Source organism: Lepidochelys kempii, chromosome 4 (genome assembly GCF_965140265.1).
Source record: "Lepidochelys kempii isolate rLepKem1 chromosome 4, rLepKem1.hap2, whole genome shotgun sequence".
In the NCBI taxonomy this organism is placed as follows: Eukaryota; Metazoa; Chordata; order Testudines; family Cheloniidae; genus Lepidochelys; species Lepidochelys kempii.
In genome coordinates this window covers 131319511-131333207 of record NC_133259.1, presented here as the reverse complement: position 1 = coordinate 131333207, position 13697 = coordinate 131319511, and the positions used below count along the sequence as shown (strand labels likewise).

General features: G+C 39.9%; 1 protein-coding gene across 10 annotated transcripts in view; it reads left to right on the top strand.

Annotated features, from left to right (window-relative positions):
• The window catches only part of CTNNA2 (catenin alpha 2), a 784792-nt gene that overhangs the window by 715982 nt on the left and 55113 nt on the right, over positions 1-13697 (top strand). For all 10 annotated transcript variants that reach the window (XM_073342914.1, XM_073342915.1, XM_073342917.1 and 7 more), the window contains one exon: positions 12057-12208. In XM_073342914.1, the coding sequence (XP_073199015.1) occupies positions 12057-12208 (152 nt within the window). The remainder of the gene's footprint in view (positions 1-12056; positions 12209-13697) is intronic.

Sequence of the window (13697 nt, the reverse complement as noted above, 5' to 3'; positions counted from 1 at the left end):
GAATATGTTGAATATATTGAACAGCACTGATCCCAATACAGATCCTTGGAGCACCATGCTTTTTTCCTCTCTCCCTGTGAAAACTGACCATTTATTTCTACCTTTTGTTTCCTACCTTTTAATCAGGTATTGATCCATGAGAGGACCTTCCCTCTTTTTCAATGACTGCCTATTTTGCTTAAGAGCCTTTCGTGAAGGACGCTATCAAAGGCTTTCTGAAAATCCAAGTACACTATATCCACTAGATCACATTTGTCCACAGGTTTATTGACCCCCTCAAAGTATTTTAATAGATTGGTGAGACAGGATTTCCCTTTCACAACACAAAAGCTGTGTTGACTCTACCCCAATGTATCATTGTCATTTATGTATCTGATAATTATGTCTTTTACTATAATTTCAATCCATTTGCCTGGTACCAAAGTTAGCCTACCAGCCTATAATTACCAGCATTGCCTTTGGAGCCTTTTTAAAAAATAGGTGTTACATTAGCTATCTGCCATTCGTCTGGTATGGACGCTGATTTAAGCAATGGTTACATACCACAGTTAGCAGTTCTGCAATTTCATATTTGAGCTCCTTCAGAACTCTTACGTGAATACTATCTAGTGCTGCTGACTTAATATTATTTAATGTATCAGTTTGTCCCCAAACCTCCTCTATTGACACCTCAGTCTGGGACAGTTCATTAGATTTGTCACCTAAAGAGAATGGCTCAGGTGTAGGAATCTCCCTAACATCCTTTGCAATGAAGACCCATGCGACAAATTCCTTTAGCTTCTCTGCAACTGCCTTGTCTTCATTGAGTGCTCCTTTAGTACCTCAAATGTCTCATGGCCCCACTGATTGTTGGCCTGCCCGTTCTGACTGCAAGTCTTCTTGTGTTCTCTTCTCACTTGCAATTTCTGAGAGTTCTTGGGGCTCCAAACTCTGGCTATCTCCGTGGTCTATTCCCCTCTCCTTGTAGGGCTATTCACACTTTCTCTTCTTCCTTGCTCTCCCATCTTCTGGTACTGACTGCCTCTCCGCTTCATTTTCTGACTCACCAAACCTATTCCTCAGGTCTATTTCTCCTTCACGAGCCAGTCTTTCCCTCTGATTTGTTCTCATAGTCACATGCTTCCACTGGCCACTTTCCTCATCATCTGCTCAAACCTCCTTTGAAACTCAACCATAGTTTCTAGCTGTATCTCCTAACCTTAGATCTTCTCTTCCTTGGATCTATCGGGTGGCACTTTAGACATACAGGTATGGCTCCTGTTCTGCTGGCGGGCCAGTTGGCTGCAAGGAAGCCCCATCTCCTAATCAAGGTTTAGCTGTAATCAAAGGCTCTACTTCTCTCCGTACACACTGCCCCCTACCAGACTTTGCAAACTGAAAGCAAACCAGCAAGCAAACAAACAGACTCTCAAGAACAACAAGGAGTCCGGTGGCACCTTAAAGACTAACAGATTTATTTGGGCATAAGCTTTTGTGGGTAAAACCCCCACTTTTTCAGATGCAACCTCACACTCTCAAGAACTCACTCACAGCCACTATGGAACAGGGGTTTGCTTGCCTCTGTTCTCCTCCAACAGATCTCCAGTCAAAGTCCTCTGCTTTCAGCTCTCTCTCTCTCTCTCTCTGTTGGCCTCTGTGCCACTGCTCAGAAAGCAAAACACTGAAGAATAGGAGCTGCATTTCAGTGGAAGCACTCATGACTGTGAGCCAGAAAACAACACAGGCACAAATCCTGGCACTGTGCAAGTCAATGAAGCTACGCTGATTTACACCAGGTGAGGATCTGGCTCATAGTATTCTGTACTTATACAGTGTAGTGTTTTTCCATCTGCAGTTCTCAAAACACATTAGAAAGGTATGATTAGTCCTGCTTTACAGATTATTATATTGAGACACAGAAAGGTGAAATGACTTGCCCAAGTCACATAATAAGTCAGTGGATGAGCTGAGGGGAGAACCCAGGCCTCCTAACTCAATTCTGTGCCCTCTCATTCCCTCCAGAGTTGGGTTCACTAAAGTCACAAGTTGTGTTGCTGCTTCTGCCACAGACCAACTGTGGGGCCTTACGCAAAATCCCTTAACAACTCTTTCCTTTGGTTTCCTCGTCTGTTAAATTATATTACTATCATGTCTTATTTCAGAGTAACAGCCGTGTTAGTCTGTATTCGCAAAAAGAAAAGGAGGATTTGTGGCACCTTAGAGACTAACCAATTTATTAGAGCATAAGCTTTCGTGAGCTACAGCTCACTTCCTCAGATGCATATCGTGGAAACTGCAGCAGGCTTTATATATACACAGAGAATATGAAACAATACCTATTCCCACCCCACTGTCCTGCTGGTAATAGCTTATCTAAAGTGATTTCCAGCACAAATCCAGGTTTTCTCACCCTCCACCCCCCCACACAAATTCACTCTCCTGCTGGTGATAGCCCATCCAAAGTGACAACTCTTTACAGGATGTGCATGACAATCAGGCTGGGCTATTGGGGGTGGGGGGGATGTGAGAACCTGGATTTGTGCAGGAAATAGCCCAGCCTGATTGTCATGCACATTGTGTAAAGAGTTGTCACTTTGGATGGGCTATCACCAGCAGGAGAGTGAATTTGTGTGGGGGGGTGGAGGGTGAGAAAACCTGGATTTGTGCTGGAAATCACTTTAGATAAGCTATTACCAGCAGGACAGTGGGGTGGGAATAGGTATTGTTTCATATTCTCTGTGTATATATAAAGCCTGCTGCAGTTTCCACGATATGCATCTGAGGAAGTAAGCTGTAGCTCACGAAAGCTTATGCTCTAATAAATTGGTTAGTCTCTAAGGTGCCACAAGTCCTCCTTTTCTTATCATGTCTTACAATGGGGCTTAATTTAGTAATGTCTGTAGAACACTTGGGGATCCTGAGAAGATGTGATGGAAGGATAAAGTGTTATTATAATATAGGGACAGATTCTGCCCTTAGACATGAATGTGGGATACAATTGGATTCGATAGCTATGAGTGTGAAACACTACGGTAAGTCCCTAATCTTTTTTAATTGAACATTTATTCATTTTTAAAGGAAGAAGCTTTTGTAGACTCAGGGAAACTAATTTAAATGATAAGAGAGAGAAAAAATAGCACTGAACACTTCCTTGATTATTATTATTTACTCTTTCAGGACTCAGCTCAAGAAATGCATCTGGCTGTTGAACTATAAAAGCCCAAATTACAAAATATAGTTTTTCAGGGATACCAGAGCCTTGTGCATTTTTTTAAACCGGGTGTTCAAAGAGATACTGGACCAGATCCTCAGCTGGCCTACATCAGCCTAGCTCCACTGAATTTCAGTGGAGTTACCCTGATTTCAACCAGTTGAGCAGCAGTATGGTGAGATTTTTGAAGACAGATTTCATATTTGATTTTAGGAAAGTGGCACCTACTTACACAAGATCTGAATTTGGTACCTGATTTCTAGATTTCATTTAATGATCTTCTTTTTGAATACTTTATAACCCATAACCCATCCTTTCTTCATTTTAATTTAATGGTGACTTTAAAAAAATCTCCTGATATGTGTAGTTTTTTTTTGTTACGAATTTTTTTCTTGTTGTTATATGTTTCATTTGTTCCCTGCTTTCTTGGCTGTGTTTAGTTGACTGGTGACCTTTATTCTTGTGCTTGTTAGAGCCTGTTCTGATCACATTTATGCCCCCAGTGTCTTTGATATTAGCATTAATTAAGGACATGCTGGTTAAATCCTCTTGAATAATGACATAGTTTCATTTCCCTTTAAAAACAAAGCAGATGCTTGACTCCCACTTCATGACAGTTGCAGAAATCTAAGACAAAAACCATGAAACCATAAAGTCTAAATGACTTCTTAGAAATATAAAAGCAAAATTCATATGGCTTCAATAGATGTTAATTGTTATCTGCAGTGGGAAAACAAGGCCCCAGAGTTTAATCTTCTGTTTTGTCCTGTACCACATTCTACAATAGTGCATGGATTTTAGTTTTGTTTGTGTTACAAGCTATTCCCTGTGTAGTTAGCTCTGCTTTGTTTTTACAACAAATAGAACAGAAAGTGGTTATTAAGAATAACTATAACAACTTAAAGTATCTCTCAGATGTATTTACCTTTGTGAACATTGTGTTAGTAAGAAAGAACAGGAGAACTTGTGGCACCTTAGAGACTAACAAATTTATTAGAGCATAAGCTTTCGTGAGCTACAGCTCACTTCATCGGATGCATAGAATGGAACATATAGTAAGATATATATATATACACACACATGCAGATAAGTTGGAAATTACCATACAAACTGTGAGAGGCTAATTAGTTAAAATGAGCTATTATCAGCAGGAGAAAAAAAACTTTTGTAGTGATAATCAAGGTGGCCCATATAGACAGTTGACAAGAAGGTGTGAGAATACTTAACATGGGGAAATAGATTCAATATGTGTAGTGACCCAGCCACTCCCAGTCTCTATTCAAATCCAAGTTAACAGTATCTAGTTTGCATATTAATTCAAGCTCAGCAGTTGCTCCTTGGAGACTGTTTTGGAAGCTTTTCTGTTGCAAAATTGCCACCCTTAAATCTTTTACTGAGCGTCCTCAGAGGTTGAAGTGTTCTCCTACTGGTTTTTGAATGTTATGATTCCTGATGTCAGATTTGTGTCCATTTAGACTTTTTCGTAGAGACTGTCTGGTTTGGCCAGTGTACATGGCAGAGGGGCATTGCTGGCACATGATGGCATATATCACATTGGTAGTTGTGCAGGTGAACGAGCCCCTGATGGCGTGGCTAATGTGATTATGTCCTATGATGGTGTCACTTGAATAAATATATGGACAGAGTTGGCATCGGGCTTTGTTGCAGGGATAGGTTCCTGGGTTAGCGTTTTTGTTGTGTGGTGTGTGGTTGCTGGTTAGTATTTGCTTCTGGTTGGGGGGCTGTCTGTAAGCGAGGACTGGTCTGTCTTCCAAGATCTGTGAGAGTGAGGGATCATTTTTCAGGACATGTTGTAAACCTTTGATGATGCACTGGAGAGGTTTTAGTTGGGGGCTGAAGGTGACAGCTAGTTCCGTTCTGAAGGTCGAAACAACAGATTGGATTTCTACATAGATTGCCTCCATCGACATGCAGATAGGATACCCCTGTCGGGGTTCTAGGCATGTGTCTGCACAGATCTGTTCCTGTGCTTTTTCAGGGAGTTTCTTTGAGCCGATGGTGTAGTTTCTTTTGGTAATCCTCAGTGGGATCAGAGGATAATGGCTTGTAGAATGTGGAGTTAGAGAGCTGCCTAGTAGCCTCTTGTTCATATTTCAACTTATTCATGATGACGACAGCACCTCCTTTGTTAGCCTTTTTGATTATGATGTCAGAGTTGTTCCTGAGGTTGTTGATGGCATTGTGCTCAGCACGGCTGAGGTTATGGGGCAAGTGATGCTGCTTTTCCACAATTTCAGCCCGTGCATGTCGACGGAAGCAATCTATGTAGAAGTCCAGTCTGTTGTTTTGACCTTATTTACAGATAAGTTGGAAGTTACCATATCTTACTATATGTTCCATTCTATGCATCTGATGAAGTGAGCTGTAGCTCACAAAAGCTTATGCTCTAATAAATTTGCTAGTCTCTCAGGTGCCACAAGTACTCCTGTTCTTTTTGCGGATACGGACTAACATGGCTGCTACTCTGAAACCTGTCATTGTGTTAGTATTTTTTTCCACATATATGCCACTAATTCCAATTGATAATAGGTGTAGCTATCAGTTGCCAGGTTTTTATTGTTTGTGTAATAAAACAAATAATTATTTTTTTCTTTTTATTTTGCAGAAATTCATTCATTTCTGTTTGACATATTGCAATATCATTATTTATCATTTATATAACACCATCAATGTAAAAAGTAAGATAAACACACACAACCATGACCCTGCCATAAAGGGCATAAAATCTAAAGATATAGAGAGAACACCATACAGTCAACACAGGTATAAGTAGGTGGATTTCCATTTGGATGTTAGTTAAGCTCAGCCTTGTAGATCATGCGGATATCTAGTAGTGGTTTGAAAGTGAGCAAAGGAACCTGGTCCAGCACTCATTGAAGTCAATGGAAAGAGTCCCATTGACTTCAATGAGCGTTAGATAAAGACCTTGGTGAATACTGACATGGAAGCTGTGCAAACTCTAGAGATGTTGTGGAAGAAGGCAAAGATTGCGGAGCAGGCAAAGGGAAAGCTTGGAGAAAGGCTAAGGAGAGCACAGGTTAGTTATAGTATGAAATGAGGCCAAAGCAGTAGAATTTTTTATACGTCAGAAGACTGAAATGTATAAGGAAGAACGAGGGGAGCCTTTGCAGAGGCTAAAAAGAGAAGGAGAATGAATGGTGAAGTGAAGGAGAGAAACTGTATCTAAGATAGATAGGTAGGAATAGGAGAACATGTGCAAGAGAGGTTTACCAAGAAATGTGGGTGGAAAGGAAAAGGCAAATTGGAGACATGCATCATAAGAGAAAAAACAATGTGATTGCTGAGGGCCTGGCCATGCAGGGAGAAGGTAAGCAAGATTTCAAAGATGCCCCCATGAGTTAACAGGGGTAATGGTGAGTTTTGTCAGCAGTGACAGAAAAGAGAGGAATGTTTGGGAGGAAAGAAGATGAGCTCCATATTAGATGGGGTGGTGGAAGAGATATCAGAGTGGGAGGCAGAGTTACAAAATTCCAGGATTGCGAATATTTGTAAGTGATCAGTATTAATTTCTTATTTTGTTGGGCTTCAGTTGACCATATTTCAGTTTCTGAGTTTCATCACATTCAGGACCAGAGGCTCTTTTCCAAGAATTCTGAAGGAAATCAAGGCACTAATTCAACAAAGCACTGAACCACGTTTTTAAATGCTTTGATGAATCAGCGACTAAAGATCCAAATAGCTGAGCAACTAACAGATGTATCTAATTTATCACTCCAAACAGCTGTTATACTAAAAGACTAGAGTATATCCAACATTATACCCATATTTCAGAACAGTCCTTATTGTGACCCTGAGAATTATAAACCAGAGAGTACTATGCTTCACTGCTACGAGGAATAGAATGGAAAACCATTCAACATAGAGTTATAAAACAAGTAAATGAGTCTCACAAGAGACTGATAAATCAGCAGGGCTTCTGTAAGGTTAAATTATACTTTCCTTATCTGCTATCATTGTTTAAATAACTTCTTAAAAATAAATGTAATACAAAAAGAGACTCGGTGGATATAATTTAATGTATTTAGATTTTTTAAAGATTTTGATATTCTTTCACAAGAGGCTGTTTAAGAAACTGATAACCAGAGGGTGAAAGGTAGAGGCCTTTGGTGAATTAAGAATAGTTTAAGAGATAAGAAGTAAAGAATAAATGGCCAGAACAAAGCATGGGAAAAGATTAATCCTGTGATGCCCTGTTGTTAGCACTGTGGCCAGTGTTGCATAATATATTAATTAACAGGTCAATGGTGAGGAAGCAAAATTTGCTGGAAGGAAAATACTGATATAGCTGTAAAGACTAAGTCAGAAGGACCTCAAGAAAGGTAATTTTATTCAATTTCACAAAATAGAGAAGTAATTTAAACTACTTGCATGCACACTGATAGGTTCTGAGTTAATGTAACCGCTCAGCAAAAATATCTAGGTTTCAGAGTAACAGCCGTGTTAGTCTGTATTCGCAAAAAGAAAAGGAGTACTTGTGGCACCTTAGAGACTAATCAATTTACTTGAGCATAAGCTTTCGTGATGAAGTGAGCTCTAGCTCACGAAAGCTTATGCTCAAATAAATTGGTTAGTCTCTAAGGTGCCACAAGTACTCCTTTTCTTTTTTCAAAAATATCTAGTCATTATTATGGACAGCTTGTTGGAGATATCTATTCAATGCACAGCAGCAGTCAGCCCATGGATAAGATGTTAGGCTGTACATTAACAAGGGTATTCATGAATACCCTGAATACTGCTTTCATTTTTGATCACCACATCTCAAAGACCTAGAAGAAATAGTAAAGGTCAAGATTAGAGCTGTGTGAATATCTGATTTCTTTTGGTTCAGTGGCAGTTCCAAAAAAATGTTGTTAAGGGGCAAACTAAACCCATTTTTTGCCTCTTCTCTGTACTAAATAAACTGAACCAATTCCTAGTCGCACTCACCCATGAACTTCAAATCCCGATCAAAATGTTTATGGTTCCAGCTGAATTTTGCTTTTGACTTCTGCTGTCTGCATAGGAAAATCCCAGTCTCTACAGATGTGAGACTGAAATGCAGAATGTGGGTTTTATAAATGCAACAAAGGTATGTACTTGCCAAATATCACTGTCATAGCGTTTTTTCAAGTGTGGCCCGAAAGCCTGAACTGGAGAGCAATGGGTTTCTTCCCTCAATTTCCAAAAAACGTTACTGTGCTCAACAATAATGTATGGCCAGAGAAACAATGGGAAATAAGACATTATTAGTTTAATGTGTTTTTTTGTGCTTGTCCAGCACATCAACCACAACTAAAGCATTGATTTAAAAATGCATTTTGGCAAGCAAGCAATTCCAAATTTAGTTTAATAACTTTCTGCATTTAAAAAAGGCAAATTAAAGTGTGTGTGATAGTTGACATTAAGGGACAGTTTATTGTCAGGTGTGGCAGAGTACAAATGGTTTGAGAGTGGATAAGTGCCTTTTGTCACATAGCAGCCAATCACAACTGTATATTTTGTTCAAGGACTGCTTCTGGCTAATGCCATCCCAAAAGGTCTTTAAACCCTGCTGCTTATAGAGGGGTTAAGCACGCGGATGCTTCCAAAGATAACAAAACATGGCTCTTTGTCCCTCTCTAGTGCTAAATCAGGGATCTGCAGCTTTTGGCACGCGGCCTGTCAGGGAAATCTGCTGGTGGGCCGGGACGATTTGTTTACCTGCAGCGTCTGCAGCTTCAGCCAATCGCAGCTCCCACTGACCGCGGTTCACCGTTCCAGGCCAATGGGGGCTGCGGGAAGCGGCGTGGGCCGAGGGATGTGCTGGCTGCTGCTTCCCGCAGCCCCCATTGGCCTGGAACGGTGAACTGAGGCCAGTTGGAGCTGTGATCGGCCAAACCTGCGGACACTTCAGGTAAACAAACCATCCCGGCCCGCCAGAGGATTTCCCTGATGAGCCGCATGCCAAAGGTTGCCGATCCCTTGGCTAGATGTTTATGAATCTGTTACTAAGCCTCTGAGCTAACAGTCTTAATTCTACAATTGCTGCCTCATTTGCATTACCACCTGGAGAGAGACCATCTGTGAGGCTTGAACCCAGAACAACCTCTGAATTTAAAGGTGGGGACCCATACATGCTTCAGCTAAGGAAATGTGTCCTTTAACTTAGTGACAATAGTAGCAGATTCATAAACTTCTACACACGGTTTAGCCAGCATAGGGAGAACAGAGACTTTCACTGGGTTAATGTGGGTTACACGCTTCCAGTAGCTGAAGAATTTTTGTAGACATAATGATCCCTATTCTCCTGTGAGAACAGTCTAGCTCCTGTCTGGGCTATCACAGAGCTATTGCTTACTTTAACAATTTAGTCCTAAGAAATGCACAATAATGGGTTCTATTGTGGTATATTGGGTAAATATGTGAGTTTCAATCTTTTAAACAAAAATTCAATATGCAGCCTTTCTATGGTGAGAAGTGCTTCTTACCATGTACATTTTTTAGGCTCTTCTGCTGAATAAAGCAGGCACAGCTGCCTTTTCCATGTTTTAAAGTACATATTTCCATGATACCAGAGGAGCAGTCATAATTTATCAAGTAAATAATCCCTTACAAATACTCCAAGGCAATATGCTCTGAAGTCCACATATGTAAAGCTGCAATTTCAGTGAGTCTCTTCTGATGGCCAGGCTAGCTGGAAATACACATTACAGAGTTCCATCTTTTTTTTAATTTCCATGCATCAGGGTGTTTAATTTCCATGGATCAAGTGAAGCTTTAAGGAAAAAAACCTATATAAATAAATATAGCCCAGCTATAAAAATAAATTGCAGTATATATTACAAGCAGGGGGATGAATTACAATGGAGAAATAAAGTAATGAGAAAAAAAATGTTCACTTGGGGAAAAAAATCCCATCGATGAGCTTTTTTTGGCCATGCACTAGTTAGTCTCCTTAAGGAAGCGGTAGATGCCTCTTCATTTAATTCACTTCAAACTGAATCAGAGAAAGCTTTCAGATATACAGTGGAGGAGAATCCTACATTGTCTGAACTGTCTGGACCTTATAGGTCTTTTCCATCCCTAATTTATATGTATTAAAGAAAGCTCCACTATCTTCTTACATAAAATATATTTTGGGGGTTGGCAGAATAAACTATATTTTGAGTTGATTTATTCGTTTAACAGGTTCCACTAAAGTGAGTCGTGTCTAATGAATACCAATTAATATAAGAATTTCTCATGCCAAATTCAGGTTAGAATGAATAAATTAAATCATGCATAAAGCTCAGAACTGGAAAAGATGAGTCTGTGTTTGCTATCGGTGGTTCTTCTAAATATAAGAGATCATTTCTCCCGGTAATATTGTTGGGAGTTTCTCTTGTATACAGATGGCAGGATTGGGCTGGTGGTGAGAAATAAAGGGGATGAAAAAGAATAAAAGAGCAGAAAAAGGATTAGATGTTACTGTAAGGTCTTTGGGACAGGAACTGTCTTTTTGTCATGGGTTTGTAAACAACCTAGTTCAACAGGGTACTTGGTCAATGACTGGAGCTCCGAGGTGCTACCACAATTCAAATAATGATTATCTATATATCAGTAAAGATGGCCAAATATTTATAAATCTATTCACCTCAATCCATGAAACCAATCCATGAAATCAATGGGAACTGATCAGTCATGCATTGCTTATATTTGTTATATCTATATCTATATCCTACTAACATTTATGTATGTGCTTAACTTTAAGCATCTGAATAGTTTTCAGAGTGGTAGCCGTATTAGTCTGTATCAGCAAAAATGAGGAGTCCTTGTGGCACCTTAGAGACTAACACATTTATTTGGGCATAAGCTTTCGTGGGCTAGAACCCAGCAAGATTACTCATGTACTTAAATGTATGTAGAATTTGGCCTTAGCCGAAAAAAAACCCTGATACTGGGAACATTTGCTACTCTGTATAGAACCAATGACTGTGAATTCAATGGACTGTTTGTGACAGTCTTTTGCTCCATGGTAAGTGCTTGTTGGAAATAGGGTAAAGATTAATATTTAATTAAAGTTTATGTCATGTGATGAAACCTCCAAGAATACGCCCAATCAAAATTGGCAATACAAGCGGGGAAGCACCCTAAGATTTTACAATTACTCCAGTGACAAAACTATAGAAATATCTATCAACTACTAAAATAAATAAATAATGAATATATTCATTATGTGTGTATTCTTAGAGCATACATATACCCCAGTCATTAACACCTGGAAGGGATTGTTAATTTACAGCCGCTGATGTCTTTCATCATATAAACATTACTATAATGAAGAAGCAGGGACTTACATACCTTCAGAAATAACATTTACCAGATTTTTGCAGTCTAAGAATGTTTTGGGTTTGGGGGTGGTGGGGGGGAACGACTTTTTATTCATTGTGAGTTACACTATGGTTTGTTAACTAATTTGAATAACGGCTAAATCGCATTTTGGTCATTTTACATGAATAACATTGTATTAGCATAAATTCCAAGTTGTAATTTTCTAGGCATGCTTTTGAATGTACTTAACTGACATATGAGATGAGTTAGAGACTTTAAAATGACAGTGAGTCATTCTTTGTTAAAGAGTTGTTAATTCTTTGTCATATAATTACAGGTAACTACATTGTTTTCTTTCTCTCACAAAATGTGACAGAATGCCCTGCACACCTCTAAGTCAGCACAAATCCAGTCAATGAACCTTCCTTTCTGTGTCTTGAAACTATGACAGCAGCATGTTTCATACCCGCTGGAAAGGATTTATGGCCAAGGGCAGGGGAGAATATACATGAAAGAAGGTCTGTAATCGTACTGCCTTTCATTTTGTTTAATCTAGTTATGCCACGTTTTGCTGAACAAGTTGAGGTTGCCATTGAAGCATTGAGTGCGAATGTCCCACAGCCATTTGAAGAGAATGAATTCATAGATGCCTCCCGCTTGGTTTATGATGGAGTTCGTGACATCAGGAAAGCTGTTCTGATGATCAGGGTATGTAAGGCACCTGGGAAATAAAGGTTGGTGCTTAAAGGAAAGTGTCATAAAAGACGAGAGGAATGTAAAAGCTGCCTGGCACCTAAATTGTTTTACAATCAAGGCGAATCATTTGACTTGGAAATGAATGTAGAACAAATGTTTGTACAGCAGAAAGATCTTGTTAGTAAAGAGATTAGATTATTTTAACACTTGTACGTGAGTCTGAGGTTTGTAGCAACTAAGGAGCAGCAGCAGAGGCGACAGCCGTGTGCTGCACTACTAGGTTCTACAAATAGCTGTCCGTGCACCTGAATTGTAACATATCGCACCCTGTTGTTCCAGCCTTTAGCCTCTTTAAACCAGAGTTTGATATCGGGCGTTGCGTAGGTTTCAGTTTATGTAGCTCTGTGTTCCCAAGGAAATAGCAAAAGATGCACAAAAGATATATTTGTTAATTATCCAGGGTAGGATTTGATCACATTTCTCTGTATTGCAAGGCCTAGTACAAAAGAATTATTTCAGTGTTAGTGCAATTGTTTTGTTAAGACCTTAATTGTTTGCATGGAATATTTTATTGTTAATCCCTGCATGCATCTCGGTAGGTATTCTTAATACGTAAATGAGTAGATAAATTACCTTGCTGCTCCACAGAGCTTCCAAATGGATGGTTTAAAATGTTTATGCTGGTAAAGAAGGTGCCGTTTGAATGTGGACTAGCTGATCGATTCAGTTTGATCGGTTATCCTTTTTATAATAAGCTGAGCAATAATAAGCAGAGAATAGGTCAGCCTAGTTCTTCAGGGTCACCACAGCCACATCATAAAGAGCCTGGCCCTAAGAACAACTGAGCTCCTGTTTGTAAACAATGGGATGTGTGGCTTCGGTAGGACCTGTCAGGATCAAGCCTCAGGCCCAGTGAAAGCCATGCAAACACAGCAGCTGTGAAAACACTTCAAAGAATCTGAAACACAGCAAAATAAAAAATTCCCTATTTAAGCAACTGGCAGTGTTGAAACAATAGCCCTCACTTTGAGCAGCTTTCAGCAAACTGGTAACCATGCTTGGTGGTTGTGACTAGCATGGCACTGATGAAAAACCTGGAAGGATGTGGGCTGTCAGCTTTTTTTTATTCATCTGCCACTATCTGCTACACATGCAACGGAAGCTATTTAGATGCTTAACTTTATATTTGCAATGCATTTAGGTTCCGGTCCAGTGTCTAATGCCAAACCCAGATAGCTGGGAAGGTAGGCTTGCAGAGGCAATCCTCCTCCTAACAACAGGCATATGCAACCCCATCACATGAGAGGGAAATTAGAGGATGCTTATGTTACAGGATCAGACCACCTCGGACTGTCCTCTTTCCCTCTGTATAAACTGTCACAGATATCGGGCCTTTCAGCTACGCTCTGCAGAAGCCCCTGGTTTCCAGCTCCTCCCCTTGCACAGCAGGACTATACCAGATGTGTTACCAAGGCCACCTGCACTCCTACAGTGGAAAGGG